Below are 16,954 nucleotides of genomic sequence, written 5' to 3'. Positions count from 1 at the left end.
ATGCTGTTTTCTGTAAGTGCTGACAGTAAAACCTATGAGGAGCGCGCCGCGTGATCCCTCATACTACGCCAGCGAGGCGCTTTCGATAGATGGCGACTCCATAACTCCTCGCTGCCAATAGCGGACACATTTCGCACCCCTATAGTTGCAATTTCCTACAAAACCCAGCCTGTGGATTCGTGTGAGGACAGAAAAGAACACACAAAAAAAAAGCCAGGAGGCATACTGAATACAATGTAAAAGCAAATCAGCAGAACAGTCACAATATGAAGCGGCAATTGTGAATGAACGAAAACACAGTAGAGCCATTATAAGGTTAGTGTTTGAGCATATCAGTAAGCAGCTGTTGGAAGATAATGGAGTTACGTTCATTGACAACTCTATCTGGTAAATTGTTCCACTTTAGGATGGCGCTAGGCAAAAAATAATTTAATAAAGGAAAATGTTGAACCATGCAAGCGCTGGATGCTGCAAGAGTTAAAAAGGTGACGAGATGTACAGGTTGGTGGGATTAGAAGCTTTCCATGTAGTTGAGGAGAGTTATAATATAGTCGGTGGAAAATGCACAGCTTTGCAATTTTCTGATGGAACACAAATGGTTCGAGTCCTAGGGATGATATAATTGCACTGACACTTCCTTCACTGCTGTACCTGGAAGTGATGAATCTAGCAGCACGATTTTGTATTGATTCTAATATGTTAATTACGTAAGCTTGGTGTGACAAATCCTTGAGGCGTATTCAAGTTTATTTCGAATGAAAGTTTCATAAGCTAGTTTTTTTGTGGATGAGGGGCACAGCGCAAGGGTACGTCAGACGTAACCAAGTGATTTAGTGGTCTGTTGATGTGTTGCTGTAGAATGTCTTAGTAGCCATCCAACGATAAATGTTTAAATAATTAGTCTGCAAAGCCTTGGGTTTTAAGAACAATAGTTAAAACATTATTGAATCTTCATCCACTTAGATTATTAAGCCTTTGTCCACCTACATGTTAAACCCATATGACACATATCCATCACCACAGCTACTCCTTTAACAAAACTTGATGAAAATTATTTGCCTATAAGGAGCTAGCCTCCTCCTTGTGTGTATTATGCATGCATACAAAAGATAGAGGTGACAATGAAGAATTGTGACACTGTCCCACAATATTGACTACAATGTTTATTAGTTTCATGTTAAGTACCCTTCTCATGCTGCCTAAGCTGTAATATTCCACTGTATTTCTTTTAATAACCCTGTAGTGTCTTCCTTGAGATCTTCATCTGCGTGCATACCTTACAGAATCTCCATGTTTAGACAGTCCTACATGTGGTTCATAACCAGAAAGGCGACACGAGGGTGAATCAGTCTTTTCCCCTATGTTTTTATTAGCCAAAATAAGGCACATACAGGTAATTAAAAGTATATGTAGTGTTCTACGTACCTTACACAATTTTTCACATAGTCCCCAGACCGGTTCATACCATTTGCCCCATCGCAACACTAAATTTGAGGTGCCCCTGTCGTCAGTCAGTGATGCATGTGGCCTCCCCAAACCCTTATTGTCATGGCCTTTTGTTCACGGCCTTTCACAGCCTTTCGTGAATTCACAACACCACCACCTCACACTTCTCAAAACAAGACATCTTTCCCCATACGTAGGCTGCATTTCCCAGTGGCTTTCGGTGGGCGTCTGTTCCTTGCTCCATAGAAAGCGAATCACGCTTCGTTGCCCATACACCATAGGCCTGTGAAGCACAACCGCCGTCTTCAACAACTGACAGCAGCGCTGTGCCGTGGAGCTACCAGCAGATAAGGTCATGTCGGCCCAAAAAAGGCCAATTTCTGGGAATGGATATGTTGACTTGGCATTTACAGCCTTAATTTAGTTTAAAAAGATAGGTGCGAGGACTTTCTGATTTACCCTCATATAATGACCTGTGCTATTAATGCAGGTAATGTTCTTGGGGAACTTCACACAATTTGCAGTTTGTCTGCATGTAACCTTTTTCACATACCCGTGACCAAAGTTGTCTACTAGCTTAAGCCACTAGGTATGCACCCCACTAGCGGAGGGTACATACCTTGCTGAACATACACGGGCAATTGGGTATGTGCCCGAAACAGACTTCAGCACTGCGCATGTCATAGTGGTATGTGTCTGTTCTTGGCCAATCCTCCAAAGTTGATGTGCCAAGGCAATACAAGGGGTATGTAGCCTTAAATATATTGAAGTAATGGCATCCTTTTTCCAAGAGAAACCTTCACGTCAAGCACAGCCACATGATGCAGACCCACTGCAACAAAGTTACAGGCAGGATACAATGGATACTGCAGAGTTTCAACTGGAGTGCGGTGATTACAAGACATATTGTGTCGGGATATCATTTGGCATTGCAGTGCGCAGTGAGATTGCCACTTCGCATGTCTGCAGTGACAATACGGCATTCTTCTGCATTGCCCTAATGCCAAGTGCGTTAACATCAACTTTCATCGTGAGATGGGTTCTGCCAGAATGTTTATCATTTACTTCCATTTCCCTCTATCTTGTTGATCCTTTGTTTAAATTAAAGCCACATTTAATTTCCCTTTTGTTTTCTTTGGCTACTTGGTCTATTGGCTTTATGTGGTTCCGCAAGAAATTATCAAGCCCTTCGGTTCCTCTTGTTCTTTTTCACAGCTGGTCTTGTATGTCTGTTTTAGCAGTTGAGCTGCCCCCACTGTAACAATGAGGACTTTCTCTTCCTCTCGGCTGTGTTCTGATATTAAATTTGGATACTGGTCCGTGTGGATTTCCCTCTTAGAGTAATGTTTAGAATCTCCTTTTCTTGGTGAAAAGCAAATTCACAATAAGCTCTATTTGTTTTTCCGAGGCTTCGAGCGTGATGTTACTAGTTGTGATGTTATAAAGAACCGTGATGTTACAGGGACATCCCGATGTCTAGCTCATAACTTCTTAGTCCAGTAATAAACCCTATCAATCAATCTTTCTAGTGGTCATTGTTACCCTTGTACCACCAAGTGGTCATCTTCTCTTGCTCTCATGTGTAGTATTTGTGTAAAAGGAAGAGTGAGCAGGAGTGAAGAGCTGTCCTTGTCCTCTGCCAATGTTCTGACCCACGGAGGCACTGCTCTTTGCAGGGTGGAGGAGGCACCCTGCCAATGGGGCCATTGTTGGAGGAGCCACACTGAGGGCCGCCCCCGCCGGTGGTCCCCCACCACCGCCCCAAGCTGGAGCCGGCGGACACGCTGCCGTCGTGCGCCGGCGGCAGCACCCGGAACGCGCACACCCTCACAGGTGGGTGGCAGAGGGAAGGTAGTGACTTTGTGTCATGTGGGGGGATAAGCACCGTTGATTCTGACGGCACTGTCCCGTGGGGCCTGGATGACAATGAGAAAACTTGATGAAACACTAAGTACCATGCTATGTGCGATGGCAGGGAAAATGACATTCATAACCTTGACGAACAAGAGGACAACTGGAGAGCAGTTGTGGGTAGCTGATATTCTGGTTGAGTTTAGGAGAAAGAGGCTCAGTCAAGCAAGTCATTTATTGCGTGGAGCAGATAACCAGTGGTTTATTCGAGTGACAGAATGGGTGCGGGAAGTGCAATTGGGGCAGCAGAGGTTTTGGCGGTGATGAGATTCTTCTGGCATAATATGGTGTCAAGTGCCATGCAACAGTGGTAGTTGTAGGTTACTGGGAGAGGCCTACGACATACAGGCTTGAAGGTGGGCTGGTCATGGTGATAATGATGCTAAGGGCCTGATGGCTGAGTGTATGCACAACCTGTCAGCGGTTCTCCATTGGCAGGGCTGCGTAAGCCCCTGGTGAGAGGTATACAACAGTCACATGACTGAGCGAGTGCACAGCATTTGAGTGTACTGCACTAGAAGCCTGGTCACTTGAGCACCGACAGCATGTTGTAACCCTGATGGTACAAAGTAGGCACTGTGTGCCTACTTTGTGCCTACTGTGTTCTGTTTATAAATGTGCACAATACTCTGCACTCCTTTAGTTAAAGAATTTGCTGCATAAATTCTAACATTTGTACACATAGACAGGATGGCTGCTCATCGTGTGTTACATGTCTGTGTGTAGCATAAATTTTTGCTTTGAATTTTAACACTGCACAGCAATGTTACACAGGTAAAGGAATTTGTGAAGCAACTTGCTTTATCAAAGTATTGGCCTTATCATAAATAAGGCCAATGAGACATGCTAGCAAAATATTTTTTTTTGTAGCGACGCTGTAAGTGCAACTACAAACACCAAAAAAATTTATACATTAGCTTTCATGGTTTCTTGAAAAAACAAGAGCATACATATTTTGAGGAAGTATGGGGAATGTTAGGAGCAATGGGCATTCAAATATTGTAGTGTGCATGTTGTAGCGTTCCTAACTAGAACAGCTGTAGAAAAAGACATAATCTCAGGGAGACAGGTGTCATGCACCATTTAAACCAACTTCTTCGTCCTCACTTCTTTCCCTAGCCAAGTTCATCATCTTTTGTGCATCCAGCACAGACCGCTTCACTCGTCCAGACTACTTTTGATTACACCTCATGTTGCAGGTACAGTGACATCATCCAACATCAACATCATTCCATCATGGCGCCGGAATGATGTTCATGTGGCTTCAAATGCACAAGTTACATAGAGAACAGGGCACTTGGAGTCTTTTCTGATCTCTGAGGCTTGTTCTGTCGGGCCGCCCGATGGGTACGATGCATAGTCAGTATGGTAACTCTATGGGATAACACACTGCCATGATTCCGCGCCGAAAAGTGGAAACACTACGTGTTAACCGATACGTACGCAATAAGCTGGTATGGTTTATGCTGATACAAAACGCATTATGTTCACTGGCCACCAAGTTAGGGATTTGACTTTACTGCTTTTAAAACGAAACTACTGTTTAAGTGGGTACGGTTTAACAAGGTTTTACTATACTAGAATATGTTGCCACTAGAAGCGCACTCCGTTCGACCTGAGGCTTTGGTGTACCAGACGTTCTTCAATATTCCATGCTGGGATGCAGTCTTAGCCAGTTGAAATGGTCCATAAAATTTATAACTTGAAGGTAAAGCTTCTTTCCTTAGTAGGACATAATCTCCAGGTAGTATGTCCGGTATCCCGGTGTTGTCTTTTATCTGTTTGTCGCCATGCGTCACTTGTAGATCTCCTGATCTTTGACAGTTTTCTTGACTTAGGTAAGTTCGAGGTTTCCTAGGAAGCCTAGCCCACGATCTGCAGGCAGTATGGGCGCTGTGCCCGAAGGGGCAAAATAAAGATTTCAGCCCAAACAAGTCCTGCCGGCTGCACCAAATTGTAGTGTTCTTAAATAGAATGGCTTTAGAAAAAGACATAATCTAAATGGGTTACATCTGCTATTTAATCTAACTTCTTCGCCCTTACTTCTTCCCCTAGCCCACTTCATCCTCTTTCATGCATCTAGCATAGAACCCTTCATGTATCAGTGAGTGATTAAATGAAAATTTCTAAACCCTCTTTTTTGGCCCGTTTAGAGGCACTATATGAAACGCTTAAAAATTTTCCCCACTTTCCTGAGACAACCACAAATGGTAGAGATGTAATATTTAAAGAAAATGGGGGCTATCCTTTGGGTGACGTGCACAACATAAAGATAATGTTACTCACTCTATCATTTAAGCATACCACATCCTGAAGACAAAAGGGGCATGCATCAGCTGACCATCTATCATGTTAAAGGAAAACAAAATTTTGTGTGTCGACAGCCGCATGTATGGAGCAGCTGCACCAATTGCACATTGCACCAAGAGCAGTGCTTTGCAGGAGATTGCACCAGGCCTGCGCCAAGTGAAGCATAAGAATGAAAGCTCCCTGCTGCTGATGCTGCCTATGCTACCTCGGTTATTTAATAAAACTGAAACCAAAACCTAAAGCATGCTGCTGTCGTCGTCACATTTCTAGAAGTCAGTGGAGCAGAGACAGCCATGGATATAGCTGATGCCATCGGTTCTTTATTTGCTCTTATCGCGCTTTTGTTGCGATTCTCTCCCGTGGATGTTCCACTGTACTGATGCTGCTCTGTCTTTTCATTTGTGCGGTTTGTGCTGCAGTTGCATTCTCGTACCAGTGTGGCACAGAACTTACTTGAGGTGGCTGTCAAATCAAAAAGAAAGCCTCGAATAATGTCCTGTTGCATATTATTCAATGTAGTTGTTGGTGGTGTAACTTGTAATACTTTTACTAAACTGCTGACATGTAATTTGCTTAGGTGTAGGAACCTTTGCAACCTTGCACGATTGGAAAAGCACATTCCGTGGTTGTAATCTAATGAACGTTCACATGTTCCGTATGAAGGAGAAATTGTGTACCTTAGAAGAATGTATTCCTTGTAGCTTCGGTTGAGTTGCATGTGTTCTAGGGCTTGGTCTTGTGCTCTAGTTCTGCACTTATTTTTGTTTCTGCTGTCTGGCATGTAAACATGGGAAAAGCCATTGGTGATGTGTGGGATATCGTGTGGATACTACCCATTGTCTTAGTGAAAGTAATGGTGGCTACATCTGCCATTGTTGTGCAAAACATGGCATTGCATTTGCTTTGCCTGAACAGCAACAGGTGGAACCATCATTCAGTGGGCAAGAAAACCTGTATTTCCTTTGGGGGGGGGGGGGGGGGGCGTGTTGCTGTAGACAATGCATACTTTGAGTAAATTCTGGAAATAGGCAAGTACCACACCACCAAATCATATTTACAAACAGGATGCACCAGAAATTGCTACCCTTGAGGAAAATTTGAGTGTCAACAAACCAGCAGTTTAGCCAGAAGAGCAGCTTATTCCTGTCTACCTGCTTGATGGTGGTACCTTAAAATTACTTGACACTTTGAAATTACTGTAAGGGATCCCCATGGCATCATAGATTGTGGCAGCTTATGAGAGAGGCTAATTAGGTATCAATAAAGAATCAATAAAAGATTTCAGTGAGTGTAAACTTAAGCTTGGCAACCCTTGTTGACGTTTTCTGCATGAAAAACTCGTTTTCGCATAAAATACCAGTAGGAAATCATGGACCTGGGCATGAGGTCTAAAAGATCACAGTTGGCTTAGACAATCTCTATCAATAGGCCATCCTTTTCTGCCCCAAAACAAATCCATAGAGCTTCAAAACAGTAATTTGTCTATCATTCTTTTGTGCAGTTTAGTATTTCCTTGTCCCCGTGAGGCAGTAGTGGCAAGTGAATACTTGCATGCTTGTTTTGGCTCCACTCAGAGAACAGTTGTAACTCTGCAACTGAGATTATCTTCACTGAGTGCTGTATGTATTAGTACCATGTTCAGTCTATCTAGCGTGTGCTCAATTCTTCTTTTTAGATGCATGCAGCGTCATGCCACCAATGTGAGTACCCTCCTGATGCCTGAGCTGCCAGCATTTTACCTTTTCGATGGCCTTGCGGATGTTGGTTCGCATGCCACAGTAAAATTCAGGACAGACACCCTTTTGTTTGAGCCATTATTATTAGATGCTATTTTTTTTTGCGTCCACTTGTGATCTGACATGGCTTCAGCTAGCAAAAGGCTTGTTGCATGGTGAATGCATGCATAGAATGTGCCACTCGTATGCACCACTTCCTTATTTAAGATGTCAGTGGCTTTGATATTTTGAGCCAAGATAGCCCTCTTTGAGATAATGATATGAACGAATGTCTTGTTTTCAGTACTCATTGTTCTTTTGTTACAGCTCATTTGCCAAAAGTGATTTCTTTCTGCACTTGTTTTTTGCATCCTTATTAGGAGGCATGAATACCTCAGCTCCATAACTTGCAAACTGTCTGTATTTGTCATATCAATTTGTACTGATATACTGCCAAAGACAAATCAAGCGCCTACAGTCGGCAGTTTTGTCATTCATGGCAGCTCACTTTTGGGTTATCTGAATCGCTCCCCTCTGGTGGAAAACATATTGGGTCTTTATATATTAAATTGTAATGGCAGTTCACTATTTCAGAATGGTGGTATTTTTTCTGGCAAGAGCTGTCAGTATATCGTGATTGTAAATCATCACTCAAAACTCAGTATTGTAAATGATCATTTGCTTGAAAAAATGCACATGGTCATTGGGGCAGTCTCAGTGCATATTTTCGTATTTCGCAATAGTACATGTTCCTATCACCCAGAAGGAAATTTATGCGAGGAACAGAACGCACTGGTGTGGGGGCTGCCAAGCAATGCTTTGCTTCTGAGCCGAAGACACGGAAACCAGCTATTCGCTTGACTGGCTGGCATGCAAGCATGCAAGGCAATGGACACCTGAGCATCTGTAATTTTATTTCGAAGTTTTACTGAGCGTGATGTGTTCAGCTGATTAAGTCATAATAAAAAAAGTTGAAATGTTTAAAATAGAAATACAATTTTCATCCTCAGAAAAGACTTTCTTAAAATTTGTGTCTAAACATACATATTCAGTCATATACATATATACATCTACACATATGCCTTGGTCAATTAATCACAGGGAACCCTGATCATGAGAAGGAAATTCATGGAAAAATAGAAATGGGTTGGATCACATGTGGCAGACATTGTCAGTTCCTGGCTGGAAGCTTATGATTATCATTGAAAAGGAAGGTGTATAATCAGCGCATTTTACCGGTGCTGACATATGGGGCAGAGACTTGGAGACTGACAAAGAAGCTTGAAAGCAAGTTGAGAACTGCACAAAGAGTGATGGAACGAAGAATGCGAGGCATAACCTTGAGAGACAGAAAGAGAGTGGTTTGGATCGGAGAGCAAACGGTTATAGCCGATATTCTAATTGACACCAAGACAAAAAAAAATGGCGCTGGGCAGGTCATGTAATGCGCAAGTTAGATAACTGTTGGACTTTTAGGGCTACAGAATGGGTACCAAGAGAAGGGAAGCACAGTAGAGGAAGACAGAAGACTAGGTGGTGCGATGAAATTAAGAAATTCACGGGTGCTAGTCGGAATTGGTTGGCACAGGACAGGGGTAATTGGAGACTGCAGGCCTTTGTCCTGCAGGGGACATAACATAGGCTGATGATGATAATGATGACAAGTGATGAGCACCAAAAGTTGCATGCACACAACAAATAATATAGCGGTGCTAGTAACACTTGCATAAACACTCTTGTGTAAAGAAGTATACCTACAATTCGTCCACAAAGGTGGGAATACGAAAAAGAAAAAACAGATTATTTACAGAAAACAGTACAGTAATTTGGACATGCAGATATTGAAGCGTGGGATGATTTATTTGATACATCGTAAAAAGAGCTGAAGAACACCGTAATGAAAGTTAGAAGAAGACATGCCATTTGCAGGTGTCAAAACTACCGAACATTTTTGTGGTTAAGTCAATGGCGTTTGGTAGGCGATAAGAATTGATTTAGTGCTTCTGAAAATTTATCATCATTTTCTTCTTCAGCTACTGATCTTGGCAACTGGTTTCACAATAGATGCCAAATGCAGAAATGAAAAAAGAAGTAGGTCAGTGTGGGCAAATGGTTGACAAACTTTAAAAGAGTGGTCCATGTGTGGAAACGTTGCAGTTGGCGTCATTATTATTGAGGTACTGTAAGATGTAGAGTTGTGATATATCTTGTGAAAGAATATTAAACGAGACGGCTTCCTTCTTTCTAGTGTTGCAAGGACGAGGCTTTCTTTGATTTCAGATACACTTGAATAGGGAGTGTAATCCGACACGATGAACCTATCAGCTTTGTTTTGTAGTGACTCAATCCTCTTCATGAAGTATGCTTGATGAGGGTTCCAAATAAAGGAACAGTAGTCAAGTTTGGATCGAACTATTGAGTTGTAGGCAAGAAGCTTTGTGTCCTCATCAGCTTGGCGAAGTGTGCGACGGAGGAAGCCAAGAGTCCGATTTGATTTTCCCAATAGCCAGTCAATATGTGTGTTTCAAGTCATATTAGAAGTTAAATGAACACTTCAATATTTAAATGACTCAACTGGTTCAATTACCTCATCATTTATTGTATAAGTATGCGATACAAAGTTGTTACGAGCAGTGAACTACATTAATTTTGTTTTCCTAATATGAATATTCATGTGCCAACCGTGGCACCACTTATTTAATTTCCAGAAGTTATTATCTAATTCTTTGCAATCGCTGTGGTCAGTAGCAGCACGATAAATAACGTAATCGTCGGCAAATAGACCAATTTTTGAGTTTGTACCAATGTGAATATCGTTAATAAATGGTAATAACAATGTTGGCTCCAATACTGAGCCCTGGGGTACACCAGATGTGACTGGCTTGAAGCTGGACATAACGCTGTCAAGCAGCACTGCTTGAGGCCTATCTCATAAATAATCTTGAACCCAATCAATTACTTTATTTTCTATTTGAAGAAGACGGATTTTATATATCAAACGTTCATGGCCCACCCTGTCGAAGGCTTTTTCAAAGTCAAGGAAGACTGCATCAGTTTGTGTTAGTTCATGCAGGTTGGTGTGAATTCAGTAGTTAGCTCGAAAAGCTGTGCTCTCACACGTCCCCGTTGAAAGCCATGTTGGTTTGAAAACAGAATTTTGTTGTCGACCGTATATTCCATAATTTGAGATGACAGAATGTGTTCTAACAGCTTGCAAGTGATATATGTAAAGGATTTTGGATGATAATTTGTCATTTCATTCTTATCACCAGTTTTAAATATTGGCACCATGTGAGCAAGTTTCCACTCATCAGTGATTTGAGTCGTATCTAACAATGGTTGCAAAATAAGTGCAAGTGTAAGTACCAAGTAATGCTTAGTAAGTTTCAATAATTTTGTGCCTCTACCATCGGGACCAGGACTTGAGTATGATGGCAAACATTCGATAGATTTTTCAACTCTGTTGGAGGTTATAATTATACGAAGCATTTGAGAGGCATCACAATCGGGTGCACTATTATTGCTCATCCCGTCGATATCTCATCCGTAATAATGATATGGGGCTATATTGTGTTTATTGGTTAATCTTTCCTTGTAAGCTATGTATAATGCCCAGATTTGTAAAGATGTTCATGTACTTTTTGAAAAGTACCAGGCTGCCCAGAAAGGGACAGTGTTGTGTGTGTATGGTGACCTTGATCCAAGTGTTTGCCAATGTTGCCACCAAACACTCGGCCAGTGTATTTTGTGCCCTGCAGTTTAAATAAATATGTAAAAAATAAATCGGCTTAAAATCATACTCGCAGTGTGGCCAGAGTTCCATGCACAGTGAACTCTGTTGCATGGAAGTGTTTGTGTGAGGCTATGTATTAATGTGCTGGCATTGATCATGAAGGGCATGGGCAGTGTGACCGTGGGGACACTGCGGCTGTGTGTGTGCTTGCTTTCTTTTGCACTATTGCTTTGCATTTATTTGAAGTTCAGCAAATTGAACCGGAGGCTGCATGTATGTGCCACAAACTAGAGGCAGAAAGCCTATTCCAAAGCCTATGTAGAATGCACTGATGTGGTCCTGACTTCTGCCTCAGAGTATGTGAGGTGACATGTCTTCACAGTCATCGTGAGCAGGCTCTTAGTGGTTTCACCATTGCCGTGCAGATCTGAGTTGCAGTAATGGTGCCGAGGTGGAGCTGGTGAGCCTCATCGAAGAACAGCTGCCTCGGTACCGCCTGCGAGCAGACACCCTCACCGAGTTTGGAGGCGAGTACTGTTCTCAACTTATAGAATATAGAGTATGTCGAGCATGTTCTGCTCTCTGTATTTTTGTTTTGAACAATAGCTTGGCTAAATGTCCCTGCTTTGTCATCTGTATAGTTTTATAAAACTGATTGAAAAGTACTGCTTTACCTTGAAAATAGGGGGCCACTGGTAGTTGTTGCACTGACGTATGTATTGTGCTGTATTTTGAAGCTAGGAAACGCCTGACCCCACCTATAGATGTGTACAGAGTGATCAGTATGCTAATTGTTGTTCTAAAGCAATACTGCTGGCTTATGTTTGGTCTGCTTTCTTTGATGGTACACACATTGGCATGTGTGGTTTATAACCACACATGCCAGTTTCTCAAGAGAAAATAAACATTATTATTATTATTATTATTATTATTATTATTATTATTATTATTATTATTATTATTATTATTATTAGCTTTTACACATGCTTGCATGTGGGATACACAGGAACAAAAAGGCAAAGATGAGAGAGGGGAAAGTACCTGCAAGTGTCTGGAAGTCTAAAATGTATTTGCTCTATTGGAAGCCGAATGCACTATATTTGTGCTGCCTTTTTTTGTGTTGATGCGAATGGCAAAGGCAGGACGGAGATGGGCAAGTCGGAGATACTGACTGGAGGAGTTTTATTCTCTCACATCGTCAATGTTTCACTGAGCACAACTACAGGGAATTTAAAGGTTACTGTTTTTACTGTTTCATGGAACAGGTTACGACAAGGAAGATTGGTCCATTATTCCATCGCCGTGTCTTCCCAGCCCGGAGAATCTTGACTTGCCACCTGAACTTATCCAAGAGACGCTGAACTACTTTGGTAAGTGCAGGCAATGACAACAGCTGCTCGAAATGTGAGAAAGTTCCAAGTGACTGGAAGGCTAGTTTTGCAAACTCCAGATTGTGAATCATGGTGTGAGTGACGGTGTGAGCAGCAATGGGAACAGTAGTGCAAGTCTTAATGTGAAGCATGGTCAGCTGTTGTCTCTGCTGCAACGAACATGTCAGACCTGTCCCATCAGGCAAGTACACATGTTGGAAAAAGCAAAATTGATGTTGTAATTTGTTCAATGCAAATTTCAATTTCACTTTTACTTCATTTCCTTATATAAATCCATTGCAGGGGGTACTACGTAAGTGGTGGATAATAAAATAAATATTAGAAACAAGTGCTCATATTAAAGTATGGGTGACAATATCATCAGCAAAGCTAGATGGGCATGTGATGGCTGTGATGGTGTGTGGAAGGCCACTCCAGTCTCTGGAAAGAAAATGAGGCTTGAAAAGTGGTGGTCTGGGCACATGCACAAGTTTAAAGTGGCTGACTAGTGCGATGAGATTTGTGTGAAGGGGGTGTGATGTACAGTAGATGATTAAGGGAACTGTGGAATAATGAGCGCAAGAAAAAGAGGGTGGCAACTCTCGACAAAAAGCAAGCATTGACAAACCAGATTCCGATTTCAATGATGAAATGCTGATATTGTATGAATACGAACAATTGATAAGCCTAGTAGCACCATTTGGTACTTACATGAGTGCATTTATGATATAAGTTGGATGCAAGTTCAAGAAGGGAGTCACATACTCGAGTTTTGATGTTACAAATGAGTTGTAGGCCAGAATAAACTTCAAGCTTCAAAGCTTTTACGTGTTGTGGAGTATGATGTAGGCATCACTTAAGAAATCCCAGTGATTTATTACCTACTGAAGTGGTGTTAGTAGTTGCAAGCGCCAGGAATGAATGCAAGTGCCAGGACAAGTTTATATTTGTTAGGATTTAAGTTCATTAGCCAGCGGTTGCACCATCTTTGAAAGTCATTCTAGATCGATGTGTGGGTCAAATGTGTTGGTAACCGTGTGGTAGATTACACAGTCATATTCAAACATGATTTCAAACACAATACATGCGTTGGTAGATCATTAATGTAAATTAAAGAAAGAAGCATTCCTAGGACGACCCTATTAACCTATTCCCATAGGTTAGTTCTCTCTGGCCGTTTTCTTTGTCAGGCTCCCTACGGTCTATTTTAAGTTTGAGAACAACTTAATGCAGTGGCACAGTGGCAGCACAGAAGACATGGGCCTGACACCGCAGCCCCTTCTATCTCTTGTCCCATCATCTGCATTGTTCATCGTGTTGTGTAGCTTGTTACAACTCTGTCAGGCCATGAAGTAAGTTGGGTAACATGTCCCCACGCACATGTGCAGTGGTGTCTGGAGAGCGGGTGAGCCAAATGACGCGAACATATAGCGACCCGGAGGCCCTGACGCGGCTGTTGGAGGAGAAGGAGCGTGACCTGGAGCTGGCGGCCCACATTGGGCAAGGCCTGCTGCGCGAGAAGCGGGAACTGGCTTGCCGCACGGACGCCCTTGAGGCGGAGCTGATGCAGGCCCAGGAGTCGCTTACGCAGCTGCGGCATGAGCTGGCCCTCAAGGCCTCCCTCCTGCAGGTGTACACGGCGCAGGAAGAGGCTGACGCTGCACTGCCCTCGCCCACCGAGTGAGTAGCTCACCCTCTTCGTTCCCCGTCTTCCCGTCTGAGTTGCTTTGCAGTGTCTGAGGACCAACATGAACTGGTTTGCTTGGATTTTTGGATTATGTCGAAGCTGAAAGCCACTTTGAATTAAATGTTACAGTAGCAAAGTAACACGACTTTTAAGATGCAATGATATAGTAGAGCTTAGGCTTGTGTGAATATTTGATCGAATAATGTGCTATTTGATATGCGCTTCAGTTTGAATTTGAGTATTCGAAATTTTAGAAGTATTCAAAACAAATAAATATAGTGCACATTATTCTGCATATAAGCCACACCCCTAATTACAACACCCCGAGAAAAAAAAATATTTCCGTCCATATAACATGCGGAAATAACTGTATACGTACAATCCCCAAATCATTGTAGAAACAGTCTCAATTCGCAGATGCATGCATTGTCCACATCGTATCTTCGCCCAGCAGCCGTGTTTGTTTCACGCCTATTCGGTGGCACTGACAATCTTACTGTTAAATTTAATATGTTTTGGTGAGACATGCAAAATATGATAACATTTAAAACATGTATGCATGTGTTGTGTGACGACCCGCAATAGTTGTTGGTACCCGAAAAGGCAACTGAGTGCAGCCTGGCATTTTCATGTGACATGGGCAGATGAGTGCTACAAGGAAGCAGCTGTGGCGGGCACTCACTGCTCTCGACCATGCATGCCTCGCACCCTTTTGTTGCTCACGTGGGATGGAGTGGCAGAAAAATGCAGCATCTCATCGACTAAATTTTGGTGCCCAAAGAATGAGTTCTTCAGTATCGTATTAACTGCTAAAAGAACCAATTGTAACTGTATTGGGCCATTTTTTGTGTTCTTGGTCATGAACATTGGTGCTGTCAAACCATAAGGAACAGGTTCATATCAACAAGCTTCTACTGTACTTGATGAAATATACCTGACAAGGCCCTGATCTACCACTTGTTATTGTCAACCTTACCAATTCACCAAACAGCAAGTTTTTTTGTTACAAGTGCTCACCTACTTCACATCAAGCTTCTCATGCTCTATTAGACAATTTTGAGTTTTTTTCCCCCTAATTGCAGTGTAATTATGGAACAGCTTAAGTAGCGAATCACAAAGCCCTCCTATGTTCTAGTGCATTCGACGCTGCCTAAATAAAGACTATGTATGATAAATAAAGGATGCATGCACACATTCTGAAAAGATATTGGTGAGCAAGTTGATTGTCCACTCTTGCCGTAAAAGCAGCATACGTTTAGGCACATCATCATCGTTATTAGCCTTTTTATGTCCACTGCAGCATGAATACCTTTCCTAGTGATCTCCAGTTACCTCTGTGTTGTGCCATCCGATTATATTTTATGCCTGCGAATTACTTAATTTCATCATACACCTAATTTTCTGCCATCCTTCGCTGCACTTTCTTTCCCTTGGTACCCATTCTGTAACTCTAATGGTATACCAGTTACCTGCCTTACGCATTACACGGCCTGCCGAACTTCCTTTCTTTGTCAATTGGATTATCGGCTACGCCTGTTTGTTCTCTAACCCAAACCGCTGTCTTCCTGTCTCTTTTTGTTACACCTATCACAATCTGAAACAGATTTTATTACTACAGTAGACTTCCATTAATTCGATCCTGACTAAAGGTCCTGGCTGCTGCTTAAGGATTTATGTTGTCCTAAACTTTTGTTCTTTCTATCCTAAAATTGGTCTTCGCGAGATAATTCGAACTTGACCAGTCAGTGTGCCCTTGCAGGACTCCTATGGTGACACTAATAGCGACCTCCTTAGTCACAGTATGTCTCAGCAGAGCTTGGGGTACGGTGAATTCATGTACTGCACGTCGTCTCTCATTGGAAGTGCCTGTTTTGTTCCTGCCCTAGGAACATTTTTAACTAATAACAGTAGCTCACAATGTCTGATTACTGTATTTATTTGATTCTTACACACGCCTTTCTTTTCTCCCCCAAAATTGGGCCGAAAACTGAGTGTGCGGTGCAACCGAAGACAAAACCAAAACTTTGTTTATGTGCTTTACTGCACAACACAACTGTATTGCGGCGGAGCGGACTTTAAAAGGTCGTGCGGGGAAGCTGGCTTTAGGAAACCTGCTGTCATCGCATTCTTGCCCACTTTTCTTGCTAAAAAATTTAATGTGCATTAGATTTATACTTTGTTTGAGAGCTTTAGTGTCGGTTCTACATTAGTTTTCTGCTTTGGACACACATCAAGCGGGCGCCTGTTTGATTTGGGTGTGTGTTAGAGTTGCGCAAATACTGCCAAATGAATCAGCAATGTTCTGGCTTTTTATTGGGATGGCAATTATATAGACAGTCCAGGCGCACTTCTGCCGTCACTGTAGCCATCGCCGTAAGGTTCCGCATAAAGTCCGAGGGCAATAAAATCGTCGCCACGTGTAATGTGCTGTATGTGCAAGTGAAAGCGTGCCAGGGTTAGCGGACAATTGCAGCTCAATCTCATGCATGCAATGGCAGAAAGGGGGGATCCACCCTTTTGTGACACCATGCTTGTAAATTTAGTTAGTACCCCTATGTTTACAAGTTTATGCCGCCGATAAGACTACTATCCTTACTGCATATAGGTATCTGTGAACTAATTTGCTATTGCAATTGAAGTTTTCACTTTTCGGGCGAAATTGACTTTCTTTTTCTTCATCTTGTTTAATTTTACTTGCTAAATAATTTGATCAACTTCATTGAGTCCATAAGGGTTAAATTAATGAAAGTCGACTGTATATGTAAGGTTGTTATTTCAAAAT

The 16,954-nt window shown here is 42.2% G+C and overlaps 1 protein-coding gene across 1 annotated transcript in view; it reads left to right on the top strand.

The window, feature by feature from the left end:
- The first annotated feature begins 3,237 nt into the window (after positions 1-3,237).
- Positions 3,238-16,954, top strand: part of LOC135908090 (trafficking kinesin-binding protein 2-like) — an 87,286-nt gene continuing 73,569 nt past the window's right edge. Inside the window, exons 1-4 of the mRNA XM_065439841.1 lie at positions 3,238-3,279; positions 11,541-11,642; positions 12,381-12,485; positions 13,874-14,165. Coding sequence (XP_065295913.1) covers positions 13,900-14,165 — 266 coding nt within the window. The 5' untranslated portion in view covers positions 3,238-3,279; positions 11,541-11,642; positions 12,381-12,485; positions 13,874-13,899. The remainder of the gene's footprint in view (positions 3,280-11,540; positions 11,643-12,380; positions 12,486-13,873; positions 14,166-16,954) is intronic.

Source organism: Dermacentor albipictus, chromosome 5 (genome assembly GCF_038994185.2).
Source record: "Dermacentor albipictus isolate Rhodes 1998 colony chromosome 5, USDA_Dalb.pri_finalv2, whole genome shotgun sequence".
In the NCBI taxonomy this organism is placed as follows: Eukaryota; Metazoa; Arthropoda; class Arachnida; order Ixodida; family Ixodidae; genus Dermacentor; species Dermacentor albipictus.
Note: the sequence above shows the minus strand (reverse complement) of the source record. Positions and strands in the feature narration are given on the sequence as shown.